Raw genomic sequence first — 17,634 nt, 5'->3', positions numbered from 1 at the left:
AAAATGGCCAATAACATCACCACACACTCACAGCCACTGAGCCAACACCCCCTGCTACTCTATCTAGGATTGATTACTCCCTCTGCGTGAAGCAGTAGTTCAGATATCAGGATGGCAGATTCTCCCCGGTGGTGGGCATCAGTGGAGGTGTGTGTGTGTGGATGTCCAACAAAATCTATGTGTGTAAAGTTTGACAGAATTTAGAGAAATGAAAAGGGGATGTGGCAGGTGGGGTGGGGTGGGGTGTGTGTGTGTGTGTGTGTGTGTGTGTGTGTGTGTGTGTGTGTGTGTGTGTGTGTGTGTGTGTGTGTGTGTGTGTGTGTGTATAACAGAGGGGATGACAGTGATGGCCGACTACCCAGGCTCAGGTCAGAATCAGAATCAGAATCAGAATCAGAATTAGGTTTATTGTCAAGTAGATTATCACATACAAGGAATTTGCTTTGGTGTTTTGATGCGTAATAACAGACGAAGTGAGAGGACAAAATATAAAGGAAGATAAAGCTTTCACTTTATTTTACAGTTCAATAACTGAAACAAAGACACATCTATAGAAATAGAGCTAAACTGATACACTGCTGACAAAATCCACTGTAAAAGCAAAATAATAACCTGTGGCAGGAACAAACAAATAGGAAAACTGGCTTTTAGTCCGTTATGATTTTTATTTATAAAAACAGTGTTGGAAAGTGCTGGTATTTTTATGATACTTCTGGTTGTAGGGATCTCAAGGCTGAACTCTCGATATTTCAGAGATATCAGATGATGATTTCCAGGTAAAGACAACATAGGGACTTTTTATTAAATCACAATCTCCATATCCACTCAATTCTCACTTTCAGAATCTGTTTGTTTTAGCCGTTTAAGGCAGGCTGCTGAGATCTGACAGAGCTATGATAGGGCCCTAATCCAGAGCAAAGCTGATTTGCCTAAGGGGGAGGGGGGTTAAGATGGCCTGTGACAAGAAACAATTGCCCCAAGTGAGAGTCTGCCTCTCTCCCACCCTGCTCCATGACAAAGGTGTACTCTCCATGCTAAGTGACAAATCTGGGGAGACAAAGAGCATTAGCAGGGTGATGCTCTGCTTCAGTGCCTCTGATTGTGGCCAACTCAAAGAGAATCTAATATGGATTTTTAAAAAAGGAGAGGGAGAGATTAGAATGAAAGAGAAACAATGAACACCTTCTACCAAGGGGGAATTAGTGGAGGGATTGGATAAGGAGCTGGTGTGCCTTAGTGTGTGTGCATATGTGTGTGTGTGTGTGTGTGTGTGTGTGTGTGTGTGTGTGTGTGTGTGTGTGTGTGTGTGTGTGTGTGTGTGTGTGCATGGGTGAGTGCTTGTTCTTTGAAATTCCTTTTCTGCGAAAGAACAATAGGGTTCCCCAATTCTGTTGATGTGCATTCTATTTATGTGCATTTATATACGAGACACACTCGCTCCAAACACAAACAGCTCCCTCTCACACTGAAATATGTTCATCGTGGATGAGCCTTTTCCTCTGTGATTCTTTTCTCAGTGACTTAGCTGTGGTAAAACAGGAGGATGACCTTTAATTTTCAGGTTCATTCATGACACAAGTGTTGTTTAAAACAGGGGAGCTAAGCACAGGGCTGTCAGTTTCTATTCAAAACTCAAACATTACATATCAGTTTGAATTTGATTATTTTCAAATCCTGACAACCCTACTATGCAAAAATGTTCTCTCTTAGTCTGTAATGACGTTGTTCTTTGAATTAATAAGCTAATTTTGACAAGTGACACATCCAATACGACCACTGCTCTCACGGTGGGAATGTGTCCTTCACTACATCTCCTAAACACCCATGGGTGTTCTCCAAGTACAGATTTATATCCCAAACAGAGACAGAGACATGTTTGGGGATCAGTCTAACTGTCAGTGGCTGGCTTAGCACTGGCATCAGAGCACATCACAAGACCCTATTCATTGCCACTTAGCAGAACAGTCGCCTCAGTTTGCCAGAGACTGTGTGTGTGTGTGTGTGTGTGTGTGTGTGTGTGTGTGTGTGTGTGTGTGTGTGTGTGTGTGTGTGTGTGTGTGTGTGTGTGTGTGTGTCTGTGTTCACTCCCTAAAATGCTCATACACAAACACACACTAGCTCATATTCAGTATGAGCGGATCTCGAGGAGATAATGTCAAACGACTCAACCTATGCACAAGTTTAACCCAAGTTCATCACACATCCCTCTGTGCATGTACACACATCTTCTATCATCACCGCCACCACCCACACACGCATCCACCCAGCAAACGACCGGCCCACGCAGGCCCAGCGGGTCAAGCTTGTGGATAAACAGGGGGATTTGCTGGGCCTGTGTTTTGCGGGCCACACAGGCCTGTCTCCATCGCGAGCAGCCATCTTAAGTCGCACAGAGAAAAAATAAATAACCAAGAGATGGAGATAATAACTGTTCCACTGACTTTGTCCCATCGCGCCTCACGTTGCACCACAACTGTCTGACCACCCATCATCGCCATGCAACACATGACACCAAAAACAAGGTGAGATGAGGACGGGGAGGAAAAAGTCAGATTAGAGCAGCCCGAGGAGGAGGGCAGGTGACAGGATGTGTAGCCATGAAGTGATAGAGGACGACCTCGGACATGACTGATAACGGAGGGCGTGGCAGCCAATAACGTACGACTGAGAGCCTACGATTAGACCACAGGACAGTAGCTCTCAGAAGTGGAGCAGAAAGGGGCAACATGGTAGGAAAAGAATGGTTCAATAAATCATTCAAGAAAACTGGAGCTTGTATGTCATCATTCATCGATGTGCAAAACACATTCCACAAATAACTTAAGCTTCATGACTTCATTCTTCTCACTGTTCTGCAGCTTTAGGTGCTGCAGGTCAGTACTGGAGCTGCACATCAGGCCGTGCATGTGCAAAACATGTCAACAGATGACACACCTTCAACAAATAGCATCTCAGTCTGCCTCCTTTCTCACTGCTTACTCTCCCTCACCTCCTCCTTTTCACCTCCCACCTCGACTTCCCTGTTCACATCACTGTTGCTGGTTCAAGGCTCAGTTTACACCAACCTAAAAAAACCCTGATAGTAGACACCTCTGCTGAACCTTGCCAGCGTTTGTGTTTGTAGGTGAATGTGTGTGTGTTTATCGGGGTTTAGGTGTGTGTGAGTCAGGGTGTGTCTTCTGGGTCAGCTTGGGGACAGGAGGAGGTGGTACAGACTGTTTTCTAGACTGGCACAAGCCTGTACACAGTGAGCTGGCAGCTCCTGCAGGGCCCAGACAGGCCTGACCTGACAGAACAGCCACCCTCAGTGTAACAGGAATAAGCTTCCTATGAGGTAATACTTTCATTGAAATAAACATCTGCTTTGCTTCTCTCCATTTCTATCTCACTAGACAATGGCATACCTGTTATTTTTACTGATAGCTGACAGACAAGAACAGGAAACCTTGAGGTTACAAGGTGTTCATCATGCACATTATTTGCTGTAGGTCTCTCTTTAGAAAAATGCTATGGTATGCAGATGATCATTTGTTTTTTTTCTGTTTGGTGACATAAAAAAACTGATCAGTTAGCAGGAGCAGTGAAAATCACCATTGCTGAACAGACAGTGAAAAGGGAGACATGTACACAGACAAACTTCCTTAAAACTACTGTAAAAAGTTTCATGTAACTTCATTTGCCTCTTGTTTTGAGTCATGTCTGCTTAGAATGTGACTTTCAAGATCCTTCACTGGCTTCAGTAACAGCTCACAGAGCAGATTTCAACAGCAGTTTGATAACACACTACAATAAATTTTGTCAGGAGTCAAATGTCAGTCTAAAGCACCTGCCATCTGGACATGATGTGCCCCCCACCTCTGGCCAGACAACTAGGTGAGTTACTGTGGCACTACTCTTTTATGATTCTAGTGAAGAGATTTATCTTCCATTAAAGTTCTGCTGAAATAATAGTATGAATGAAGACAACCTACTATACATGGCTAATAACATCGACATCTCATGTCCACACACACACACACACACACACACACACACACACACACACACACACACACACACACACACACACCATAACTTGGGTTGTTACCATGTGTGAAGGCCACACAGGTGGAAAGACGGATGTCTCCCAGGTGACACATGTGTTTTGATGTTTATTTTGGGGTCAAATGTCATCACTGTATGAAGCAAAACAAAAACCAGCTTGGGCTGTTTTAGACTCTGCATGTGTGTGTGTGTGTGTGTGTGTGTGTGTGTGTGTGTGTGTGTGTGTGTGTGCTCAAAATGTATCTATGTGTTTGTGTGTGTGTGTGTGATAAGATGTGAGTGTGTCTGAGATTATACACTGTGTGTATGAGGTGATGTACGTGTGTGTGTGTGTGTGTGTGTGTGTGTGTGTGTGTGTGTGTGTGTGTGTGTGTGTGTGTGTGTTTGCTGCAGTGTCTGGTGACATCTGCTGTGTTGTTGGCTGGGAGCGGAGCGCAGCGGGCTGCAGGAGCCTCAGACTAAGGAGATGAAAGCCGAGGTCACAACCTGGACCAGTGGGACAAGACACACTCACCACAACGCACAAATACAAAGTCACACATGCAAACATGAAGACATACACACAGACTTGCAAACAGCATACACAGACTGTACGCACACGCACACTGCAAACATATGTCTCTCTCACTCACAGCATGCAGGGAGCATGCAAGAACATACGGACAAGAGACAAGAGATGAAAGTGAACAGACAAGGATAAAACTGTAAAGCAGACAAAACAATATGAAGACAGACTAAACATAAAGCTGCACACAAACACAGTGAGAGAGAGAGAACGGAGTATGAAAAGGATGATGTAAGCATAGAAGCAAAGCCCCACATCGTCAGGGGCAATAGTTTAATCAGTTTAATTAAAGAACACATGCATGTATGCAAAAACACACACACACACACACACAAAGATAGAAGATATGGTGGGTGCCAAGCAATAGTGTGCCAAACCTGTACAGAGCAGAAGCTGCCTGTGTGTATGAGCGAATGTGTGTTCTCCAAGAGATATATGAATGGATATATTATGGTACAGTGTCGATCAATAAAATACCAGAAAATAATGAGAAAAAAGTAGATTCCAGAGCTCAGCTAATGTCTTCACTGACCAACAGTAAAAATCTGAAAATGTTTTAAAATGATAAAAAAAAAAAAAACAGAGAAAAGCAGCAGATTCACATGATGTATAATTAACTTATCGAGTGTGTTAATTACACAAATGCTCTCATTTGGACACCACCCACACACACTCAGACAAAGATACATTCACACACACAAATGTGACACCTGCACAGAGACACAGTGACAAGCACACCTCATGGTGGTGGTAGCGGTTAGTCAGCAGACCAGCCATGTGACGGGGTGGTGTGGTGTGGATTAGGGGCCAGTAAGCCTATTAGGGCGACAGGAGGGACCACCCGGTCTCCGCAGCCACCTACAACCCACTAACACAGACACACACTTACAACACCCTGACTGGACTGGACACACATCAGAAAACCAGTTCTCCAGACACAGGGGCAGTTTTTCACAAATACACATGGACACACACCGAGGCACAGATACATCCAGCTTGTTGTTTCTTTGCTGTGAGCTCAGCTGTGAGGAGTCATTTGCTCTGAATTGTCATTTTCTTATTTATCTACAAAAATTCTAATCAGTGCTTCACTGTACCAAAGTCATTCATGTTAGCAGCACACTGGCAGAAAATGAAGCATTTAGAGTTGTGATAGTTATGTGTGTGTGTGCCTGCGTGGGGAGGGGTCCAGGCATGGTGGGTAATCACCGGCATCTGTTGCCTTTCCTCAGGGCGATTAATTAGATTAAATTAATTTGGAAAGCGTGTGTGAGTGTGTGATCCCATACTAAGAGCCCCCCCACCTTCCTACAGTGACACACAAACACACGCAATAATTTACATTCTTCCAGTTTTTAACTTTAAGGCATATATTATTTAAAATTAGCATTGTGAGCACACACAAACAACTGGAGTGAACACACACACTTCGTTCTGACACAATAAATGAAGCCTTTTGACTTCTCCAAACTATTTAAGAAATGGGAAATGAGCAAAGGTGAAAACTTTGGAGACACACGCGTGCACACGAGCGCAAATTAATCCCAATTTGTCGGCCTCGGCACGGGAGAAACTTTTGGGATTTCATACTTCATACCAGCTTTTGTCACCTTTGCGTGAATAGCCGAGGGTTGAAATAATTGTGTTTTTCTTCCCCGAGGCCCAGTCAGCGCTCACAAGCCACTGGCCTACGTAATGTGTTCCAGACAGAGAAATGGGGGGGGGGGGGGGGGCACCATGGCTATGGGTACAATACAGAGAGCGAGCGAGCGTGTGTGGGTGTGTGTAAAGGTAATGGAGGTAAGTCGGTCCATGTATGTGTGAGTGGTGGGTGTCATGGTTTTTGGCTGTGTGTGCAGTGAGACGAGTGTGTGTGTCTGTGTCAGTATGTGACACTGTGTGACTGTACAAGTGTGTGAGAGAAGTGGGAGCTTTGTGGTGCGAAAATGGCCTTAATGGAGTTGGATGTGGTCCACAATAGACAGGAGGACATCACCTCAGAGAGAGGAGTGAAAGAGAGAAAGAGACAGGGTGGAAAAGAGATAGAGACGGAGAAAGAAAGCAGCGACAACATGGCCGAAGGGGTGAAACATCATCATAAGCCATGATGAAAACACCTCTATATACAGTATGTGGTCAGATGATGGTCCACAAATCGTTTTTTTGGATGTCAAAATGTTACCTTTAAGGAAAGCTGAGAAAAAAACCTGAGAAAAGGATCAGTATTCAGCAGGTTTTTAACCTTTCTGTACGGCTCTGTCACAGATCTGCAGCTGAAAAGCACAGTCACTCTCACTGCAATGACTGTCTAGGTTTTAAGTATTAAAAGTGGCAGTTAAAAAAAAACACCATTACTATTTCAAAAATCGATATTCAAAATGTGGCAATGTGTAGCAGACAGGCTGTCAAACAGGGTGAGCGGTGTTGTGGCAGAGCAGCCACAGATTTGGAAATTCCTTCTTTCCTGAGTGACATTGATGTAATGCAAGTGAAAAAGGTGAAGTGTGAGGTGGAGGAAGAGAGATGGAGGAGGAGCAGGGAGAGTGGGTGTTGGAGTGTGTATGACTGTATATTCAATGCATTCAGACATAATAGCTTCTCACTTTAAATACAACAGTCCTGTGTGTGTGTGTGTGTGTGTGTGTGTGTTATTTAAATCCCCCCACAAAGCTTTGAAGATGAGGGAAGTTGGTCTACCATCTCCAGCTTTGGTAGATCTGCAAACGCATAGAGAATACACACAGACATACATACACACATTAACCCCCCCTCCATGCATATAAACACAAAAGAGCCTGTAAGCACAATGCCTTCAAATATAGCCGTCCAATCTTTGGCTCTCAATTTGCCCACCTTTTTGATAATACGTACTACCTATTTGAAAAAGGGTGAAAGGCAAGGGTAGCATGCAATTTAGAGATACTACTGTGTAGACATTTTCAGCCTGCCACCTCTCCCTCTCCCTCTCTCTCCCCCTCTCTCTCCATCGTTTGATTATGCGATTCGACTTGGCAGACGAACAAATAGAGGAGAGAAAAAGGTAGTGTTTGACACTGCCATTTTCAATGACAAAATACAATCTAGCCAGGGCCAGTAATTCGACGGGGAGGGATTAGCCTAGTGCGAGGTTGGGCCCCCAGATTAAGACGAGGCCACAGCGCGGGGATCTTGAATTTCATCATCTCCGGCGCTCAGGCACAATGGCGTATTCTTCCCCTTTCTCCTACGCTGTCTGATGAGGGGTCAGGAGAACTCACCTCTCCTCTTCTTCTGTCCCTCCTCCTCAGAGCAGCACTCACTATTGCATTCATTCATCTCTCCTGACTTTATATTAGCTGAGATACCTGAAGGGTGGGGGTGGCATGGGGGATCTGAGGTGTGTGTACACTCATGCTTAAACAAACAGAGTGAGAACAAAATATGATCAGACATATACAAACATTTAATATGTATGGATAATATTACACCTTTTGTCAGACATACATTAACACTGACACAAGGCACATGCTTCTGCACAACAATACCTTCCCAACTGACACATGCACAAGCAAACATACAGGTGACTTCAGGGAGTGATCCAGTGAAGTAAGTAGTAAATATCTGTACAAGGGTTTTCTCAGTTCTTAGGGTAGACTGCCCTCTTGTGGCTAATTTATTTAGATCCTTCATTTCTGCTCATCTGCTCTGGTAATCATGAGAAATCACCATTAAAATATTATCATAAGTCTTTCAAATTAAAAGGCACATTGGACTTTGTTGAGTGGTTCTGCAAATTTGAGGCATGTACTAAGGAAAATACTCTTACTATAATAATATATTTTTTTTAAACTGTTTTCTATTATTATTCAATCAGAAAGAAATGCTTAGCAGGGTTTATTACAAACAGCTTTAAATTGATTAAAAAATAAAAGTATGTCCATATGTGTGTTTGCATGTGTATGTGTGAAAAAGAAAGAAAGGAAAAAGAAAAGCCACATAAACATTCAAAAAGTATTGTCTGAGTAAACAGACCTAACAAACATTCATCCATAAACTCTCACTCTCATCTCTTTCTGTCATTTTGATTTTACCATCACTCCATCACTGCCCTCCCTCTGCATCTGAGTATGTGAGGGTATAAGGTTGCCTCCTCCCTCTTCTCCCTCTCCTCCCCTTCTTTTTCCCCTCCCTCTTCCGTGCTCCCCATTCCTGGTGTGGCTTTGATCTTTCTGTCATTAGTCAGGTATGCAGAGACACAGTCAAACCCATAAACTTGTCTTTTTCTCTCCCCTTTCTTGCTCTCTTTTTGCTCTCTCCCACGCTCTGGCCGGAGAACACCGGCTGACCTGCTTGTCTTCTCAGCTTTGTATCAAAGACAGAAAGGTAGAGCGGTTTCTGCTGTCGTTCCTTTGAGCTTGACATGTACAGAAAGTGACAGCGTCAAAGCACTCAGCCACTCTTCTCTTTTTTCTAACAACATTCTTAAAAAAGAGGGTTGAAGAGTCTCAGAGGTCTGTCCTTGTTGATTATAATAATAATAATAATAATATTGATAATAATCTTTGTTTTTAGAGCCCTTGATTACTAATGATACTCTCTTGCTCAACAGCCAAAAAGATTTATTTGCTTGTCTTTGTCAGTCGCTCTTAAATTGTCCTTTCATTGCCCACGTTTAAAGATTAATTCCTGCCAATATTTATCCCCTTGACACTACAGAAGGCTACTGTCTGCTTAAGATGCAATAAACCTGTTGAAATAAAAGTGTGACAGCTATAATTTCATAAAAACTCAATAAAAAGCTTTTATGACAGCAAAATGTTGCAGATGTTGACAGCAGTTTTGGCAACACAAAGTGAAGGTTGGCAAAACATGTGACAGTTCCTTAAAATGATTCACTCTGCAGACTCTGTTAGTGATCTTTCAATCTGGGCTTCCTCCAAACCCAACACAAACAAAATGTGGGCGGCAGAGGGAGAAATATGGACATATCAAGAGACTGCACTGAAGAGGGGGTCAGGTCATATTCAGTAAAGTGGATCATTAAAATATCATTATCAATTTTATCACCACAACAATTAGCACAAAGATGAGATGTCCTGTTAGCTTTCCTCCAAATTCACAGAGGACAAAGTGATTCTAATACAATATATACAAGCTAAAGAGTTTAGAAGACGCTGCATCACAGCGCTGCCAAGGAAAGCATTAGTCATAGGTTTCTGAAGAAATTTAAATCTTCTACTAAAAGACAAAATAAAAAAAGGGCAATGTGGAAGTACAAAGGCCTCATTTGTTCCACATGTCGGTATCATTTAGGCAAACATGTCGTAGAACTTGCTCCAGTAAATGTGTGGAACACAGAAAAATCACTTTTGAGGCAGCAAGTTTAAAGTTTCCTGATGGACTGCTCAGACATGTTTGAATAGTCTCCACCTCTCTCCCTCTATTCCATCTCTCTCTTCTGTCTCTTTCCCCTCCTCTCAGACATTGCTTCATCAATTCCTCTCACTTCTGTTTTGTTATTCATCATGAGACATAGTTTTCAGCTAATATTTTATTGAACGCTGCTTTTGTTGCCTTAAACAGTTGTGTGACAATTACAACAAAACCAAAGGAGAAAGAGAATTAGTGTTGTAGTGGGACAATGCTGTTGTTCTAAACACGTTGTAAATACAAATGAACAAAGAAATCAATAAATAAGTAAATAAATTGATAGACAAATGCTTCTGATCCTCGCTGGTTACAAGTTACAACAGCAACTTGATGTTTCACAAGATCGCCCAACCACAACACACACACACACACACACACACACACACACACACACACACACACACACACACACACCTGTGCCAAACAGTCATTGTGGTCATGCATGTAGGCCAACATGATCCCAGTTAAGACTTCTGGTTTAACCTCAGGGCTGAAGTTCCCACACACAGACAAGCATGTAATAGCATAAACTGACCACATGGTGGCAGAACCTGCACGTGTAATACAAAGAGGATTTACCTTGAAAATAGCTGAGAATGAGGAATTTATTTCTTCATCTTGTTTTTGTAGAGCAATAATACACATGAGACAGACTGAGAATCAATGCAATAAGAATGATAGAAAGACCGAGGGGACAACAGGATAAGAGACATTATTTAATACTCACATTTTCAATGACAAACGTCCACTCTTTGTCTTCAAACTCCTCTGCATGGGGGTCCTGCGAGGGCAGCAGAATGAGACATGCTTAATATAAGTCTGCTTCATTCAAAATATGCTTAATATACAGTATATCAGAGCAGACTGAAACCACAGCATCAAGACTTCACTTCAGAAATAATTATGAATTATCTTGCAAACCATCTTGAGCAACACTCAGTTTGCAATCCTCCGTTAACACTCTTCAAACAGTTCATTTCATTTACTGAGGATTACAGTCGTGGTTGTAACTGTGCCAGTGCTTATGACACAGAAAACACACAGTGTGACAGCTCATCTGCTCTGCCAACACTCCCTCTACTCTCACCCTGTTCACCCACTGACCTGGTTTGTCTGTCATATATCTGTTCTCATACAAGTGTCAAATGTTTTTGCATTAATGAGGTTACTTTAAGTTAGATGATAATGACCTACTTACTCTGTCTGGTCTCAGCAATTATCTTTTTACACCTGTAAATCGCTGGTGGATCTGAAATACATTTGTGTGTGCAGTTGTAATGTGTATTTCTACCTGATGGGGAATCAACCTTAACCTGAATAGAAAGAAAAAATGCAACAGTGACATGAGAAGTCATAGATGTTTCTCTCTTTTTTTCTTTCAGGCTGGTTGCCAGGTTGCTCCTGTGTTGATATACTGTACTTGTGTTTCTGTGTTGTCTGACTTCCTGTCTTCCTCCCTGTCTAGTAGTGAGGTGATGAGAGGAGACAGTAATGGAGGAAGCAAGACAGCAGGCAGCCCTGTCTTAGCGTGCCGGCATGGATGACCTTCACTGCCCTCCAGGAGCACGCACACACACACACACACACACACACACACACACACACGCACACACACACACGCACACAGTATCACACACACGATCACATTCACACACAACCGCAAATCACTGCTGGACAAAGACCTGCAAATCTAACCTGATCAAACCTCTCTATTCATGCACACATGCACTTACTCACATAACCAATGCATGCTCAAACCAGTGCACACACTGGTGCATGTTAAAGCACTTCCTCACTGCACACACAAATATGCACAATGCACTGCTGAAACACAATAAAAAACATCAAATAACTGATTTGTCAATGAAAAGATAAAATGATGATTTTACTGTTAATTAAATAATTTATCAAGTAGAAACATAAAATATTTACCAGAGATAGCTTCTTTGGCTTCTCTGTGATATGTGATAGGCATTTGCTATTATCAGTGTTGATACTGTTGCCATTTGTTTGTGCCAACACTAATTGTTGTTACAGCCCCAGCATGTAGAGCACATTCACACAAGCAAACACATGCACTGATCTTTCTGTCTAACTGCACTTGTGACACACCCCAGGAAATCAATATCCCTGCAGTCTGGCACAACAATCAAACACAACACCCACACGAGTAGAAGCACACACACAAAAACACACACACACACTCAGAGCAAGTCATACAGCTGCCTCATCCTTCTAAATTTTAAACACTCCATTATTTCACAACCACATAACGGCTACTAAAAGGCAACAGAGCATGGCAATACCAGCCATCTTTTTTTATTTTTTATTTTATTATCAGTTTATGGCCGTGTGTGCAGTTACATAAGCTGCAACTCCCTGACAGTATATCACATTTTCCTGAAATATTGTTACAAATATTGTTATAACCTACATTTTAGCTCTTCTACAAGTTTGGAAAATGCAGATGTGTATAAAAATTCACAAGCCAAGCCCAGAGTGTTTCACTCAGGATCAGCTGGTACGAAGTGTCCACTCTGCTTCCTGCACCTCGTCTCTGCTGGGATCGATTCTGTCTACAGACTGTGCAGTCAGAGCACTGCCCAGTTAAGTTACTTCTTAATTTAACTATTTTCTTGCCGTCTGCCAAGTTCAGCTAAGGCGGCCTGCTGGTGTACATATCCCAGAGTTACAGGCTGCAATATTGCTGAGCTCAGCTGTTTTCACTGCACTCTCACTACTATGAGAGCTATGAGAGTATTAAGTCACTGTTCAAGTTTGCCTCTAAACTTCAGTCGAAACACTGCAGAAATGCCTGAATTACATGTTATTAGATATTAGAGTTTGACAGATTTAGACCTGTGTGCAACCAGCAGCATATTTCTGTTGGACCCTCCCTGCTTGGTAAATGCTCATGCCTTCTAAAGTCCATGCCCTCAGTTTGTTGTACATGCTTTTTGTCTGCAGTCTCCAATCTGATGCTGAGATATGTAACATGAAAAACATTGGCGCCAAAAAAATACGTTATAGAGGTTTTTTTCTTTGCAAAACTGGTGGAGTATCCCTTTAAAAAGCAACAAATGACTCTAATTAATGACTTCAAATTAATGTGAAGAATGTCTTTAGTACTAAATCCACTAAGAAATGACACCCAGGTTTGACAGCTCTTTGCAATAAAGCTCAGGAAAGCTGACCATATGTGACAAAGCATGAAAGGAAGTCAAGCATCTAGAAAACTAAACTCCAGCATATTTTCTAACGAGTTTGTGGAGCATGAGCTAGAAGAAAAAGGCAGTGAAGGTTTGACTTATACTGGTCAGTTATCCAGATCTACAACTAATGAGTTTTTCTTGTTGTTCTGTGATTGTGTAAGTTGGCAGCTCTTTGCTAACACATTAGCTATAACAACTTGGTTCATCAAGGCTGTGTTTTGGAGTTTGGTCAAGAATCGGTCAATGACTTACTAATTCTTCCTCTAACAGGCGCACCAGAGAAAACTGTTCTAACAAAGACAACAATCTTATAGATTGCACAGGCAATGCTATTTGATGTGAGGCTTTATCAAGCAGTAGTGGGTGAGATGTGCAGTCAGTGGCTTTGTTTGTCCCTCATCACAAAAACAGCTTTATTACTTCCTCTGGGACAGGAAGTGGAAGTGGGCCCAGAATAAAGAGACACCGACATGTACAGTGGTGCTAAACAAGCACAAGCCTAGAAAATGAGCCAGTATACATGAAAGTCAGAATATTTCCATGGATACTTCAAACTATCAGACATCACAGAGTGTTTTTACAAAGGTCCAGAGATTTGTATTTTTATCGTGCAGGAGTTTAAATGAAGCACTGTAAGGACCTCCTGTATCAAGTGCCTGATAGGAATTCACCACAATCTTTTTATAGAATTTAATATGTATATGTACATTTGACTGAAATGTAAAAAGCTACCATCACCTCCACAAAGCAGAGGCAGGTATGGGGGCATTTACAGCAGGAGCTCTGGTTAAAACACAGACGTAACAGGACACTGAGCTCTGAGCTCTCCTGTCAGCACAAAGGCCCAGCATGTTTAAGTAAGCCAGGCACAGTGACAGATACTTTCTGGACATGCATGTCATTTACAGACACAACTGTATTACTATAAATATATGTACATATTTCAAACCTCACTATACCACATAGTCCAAATGTTGCATGTGCACAATTTTATAATGCACAAACTATATGCATATAGACAATTGTTGCAAAAAAAAAAAAAGAAAAATTAAAGAAAAGAAAAATTAGTTGAACAGCAGTAGCTTACCTTAAAAAGAGTGACCGTGATCTCAACGTTTTCGGGTACAGGCCACACCACCACTCCTCTGTAAGGATTTTTGATACCAGGCTGCCAGCTGTGGGACTGCAAGAGAGAAGGACCCAAGAAAAAAATGTAACAACCCTTTTGTGAGAAATGTCTTTGTTTTATTGTTTCTTTACTTTATTTCAGAATGCCACTCATCAGGAAACAAACCTTGGAAGATTTCCGCCGACTCCTTCGTGTCCAAACCACCACCAGTTTGTCTGGTTGCCTGATAGAAGAGACAGAGAAGACAAATGAGTGAAAGGTGATTAATGCATCAATCCATCTATCTCTGACTACCAACATATCAATATCATGTTCAGGCTGTCAGTCCTGTTGATCAAAGCTTGCATCTTAACGCCTGGAGTTTTAAATCCCAGATAAGCCTACTACTGAGCACATACACACACAACAACAACAACAACAACAACAACAACAACAACAACAACAACAAATACACACACCTGCACAGTCATTCATGGTATGAATAAATCATGAGACACAGCTAAACCCTGGCTTTGTCTCTGTGGACTGCAGCACAGGCATCAGGACACACACACATGCAATAACACACACACACACTCACACAAACACATTAAGAGTTTAGTGTGAGAGGAAAAAACAGGAAGAGACTGAGTGTTACAACAACCTAACCCAGAACAGGTCACAGTCACACTGAACTGAACACTGACAGGAGGCACAGTGTAACCCAACATTAAATAGCAAATGGGGAGAGCAGAGTGCAGGTAAAACCCTGAAATCCAAAATACAAGTAAAAAACTCACAAAAAATTAAAGACGACATATGTCTTGTGAAAATTGTTTACATTTGGTATGAAAGAAAGGTGAAGTGTTGGAACAAGCGACAAAAAAAACTGAGGTAACAGTCTGGGTGTTGAAACAGATTAGCTCCTGTAAGACGCTCAACAGGGCTCAAGGTGGTTGTCTTTGTCGTGTATGTGTCAAACTGAGTTTAAGTGTGTGATATGAACACAACAGAGGCATAGGTCTGTTAAAAAGCTGCTTAAATACCTAAATCACAGTGCATTGTTTTGCATAGTGCATAAGCTAAAAGTGTGTTCAGTGCCACAGTGTAATACAGAGAAACAGTCACGGTCCACTGCTGCTATGCCAGCGTATCCATCATAATTAAGTAAGTAAAATAACTCCTGATCTAAGTAATCAACAGTAAATAAAGATGCACCGATGACTTAGTCCTTAAAAACTAGTCTCCATAAAACACACTCTATATAAACATAAAGATAAACATCAATGCAACTGCACCATAAATCTGTCTCACTACTTGCTCTTGATGTGAGGACTGTTAAATGTTCTCAGTTACATATTCTACACTTTATAGTGAGTCTGAGAAACCATCCAAAACAGCCAAAGCAGTCACCTAGCTGGCAAGTTGACAAGTTTGGACCTGCTTGCTTGTCACTCCTGGTTCATACTGTAGAGAAATGTGTGTGAGTGGTGGAGGGCGAAAGAACTGTTCCACCGTGAATGTTGTGTAAAGGTAAAAGCCCCCGGGTCAGATCAGCAGATATACTGATAAGAGGTATCAGTGTCTGGAGAGAAGTTGCTGGAGAGAAGTTGCATCCCTATATTTTAGGCCAAGCTCAAACCAAACTTTCAGAACCCACCTGACCCTGGCTTACCCTGATAAAGTGCCTTCATAAAAAGAAACCATGACTTGGCTTTTTGTCATAGAAAACTAGTGGAGCAAGTTCACAGATGCCAAACAACAAGACTGTCTGTCTATAGGAGACTCCAGGTTTAAGCCCCACTGTGGAGTCCGGGTCAATATTCATTATCTACAGATATATCACTGTTGGTACATAAAATAATAACAAGTAATAATAACAACAACAACACTGCAATACAGAAATGGCATCATAAAGATATGGTTACGGTCATTTAGATACAGTGTCCACATTATAAAGATTTTGCATCAGAGAGCAGTGACATGTTTATTTTTTAACAGTATCTTGGCCACAATTTTTCAGTAACAAAATGTAGGTGATCATCATCACATACGGAACCTCCTGATTTAATAGCAGCACATATGATTAGAATGTGGTAATTTTCTCGTATCAGTGTGTTGGAGATATACCCATTTGTAACTGGTGTGTATTTCTGTTCTAGGAAAAGAATGACAGTGTATGACAGAGAGAAAGAAGACGTAAGAGAGGAAAAGAGGAGATGTAGAAGAGAAGAGAGGGACAGACAGAAAAAGCCAAGGAAAGAAGTGACAGGGAAATAAGAGAAAGGAGGAGAGGAGAGGAGGATGACAGGCAACAACTTCAGCCTTGAGGAGAGGGCTCACATAGAGAAGCTATTGTCCAACAACACAGGCCACATTAGAGAGCACGCGCGCGCACACACGCACACACACACACACACGCGCGCACACACACACACACACACAGTTTTTTTCTCTTTGTACAGTACTCGCTGTGCTATGAGAAAAATTTAAACCATTTGTCTGCAGGCTAACTGACTTCTGCACACTTTCTGGTGTCTCTTGTGATCAGCTTCAACCTCACTGCTGTAACAGGAGTCAATGATCAATCAGAGAGAAACGTCACAGCAGAAGAAACAAATGTGATGAAGATGGAAGAAGAGACAGAGTTGAAGACAGACTTTTAATGTGTGTGTTCATTAGCCCTCACCCACAATTTTAACATTATTTTTACCATGGATTTAAAGTTTGGATAAAGGTTGGCTATTCTGATATTAAGAATAGAAGTAATGAAAGTCTTGTACGAATATGGTACCCTGAAAGGCTGCCACTGCCTCACATTATCTTAATGGATGGATTTTACTGGATGTACAACATCCTCAGTGAATCACACATGAAAGTCGCTTGGAGTTTGCGAAAAAGCATCAAAAGGACTCTTAGACTGTGAGAAACAAGATTCTTCGATCTGCTGAAACCAGGACTGAACTCTCTGGCCTCAGCTGCAGATGATCACCTGCCCAATACCACCTCAACAGTGAAGCATGGTGGTGGCAGCAACATGCTGTGGGGACCAGGAAGACTGGTCAGGGTTGAAAGAAAGCTGAACAGAGCAAAGCAGAGAGGTATCTTACAATCCTGGTGTAGAGCACTTAGGACCTCAGACTGGGCTGAAGGTTCACCTTCCAACAGGACAATGACCCTAAGCACACAGCCAAGACAACAGAGGAGCGGCTTAGGGATAACTCTGTGAATGTCCTTAAGTGGCCCGGCCAGAGCCCTGACTTAAACTCAATTGAACATCTCTGGTGAGAAAGTGT

The 17,634-nt window shown here is 42.0% G+C and overlaps 1 protein-coding gene across 6 annotated transcripts in view; it reads right to left on the bottom strand.

The window, feature by feature from the left end:
- The window catches only part of ehbp1 (EH domain binding protein 1), a 132,484-nt gene that overhangs the window by 100,995 nt on the left and 13,855 nt on the right, over positions 1–17,634 (bottom strand). For all 6 annotated transcript variants that reach the window (XM_071479834.1, XM_071479839.1, XM_071479838.1 and 3 more), the window contains exons 3-5: positions 14,525–14,582; positions 14,318–14,413; positions 10,746–10,799 (exon numbers count right to left, since the gene is read on the bottom strand). In XM_071479834.1, coding sequence (XP_071335935.1) covers positions 10,746–10,799; positions 14,318–14,413; positions 14,525–14,582 — 208 coding nt within the window. The remainder of the gene's footprint in view (positions 1–10,745; positions 10,800–14,317; positions 14,414–14,524; positions 14,583–17,634) is intronic.

The sequence above is a fragment of the Trachinotus anak genome, unplaced genomic scaffold, assembly GCF_046630095.1.
Source record: "Trachinotus anak isolate AG129_WGS33_773 ecotype Australia unplaced genomic scaffold, CSIRO_AGI_Tana_v1 ptg000007l, whole genome shotgun sequence".
In the NCBI taxonomy this organism is placed as follows: Eukaryota; Metazoa; Chordata; class Actinopteri; order Carangiformes; family Carangidae; genus Trachinotus; species Trachinotus anak.
The sequence above is the reverse complement of the archived record's forward strand: the minus strand, read 5'-3'. Positions and strand labels throughout refer to the sequence as shown.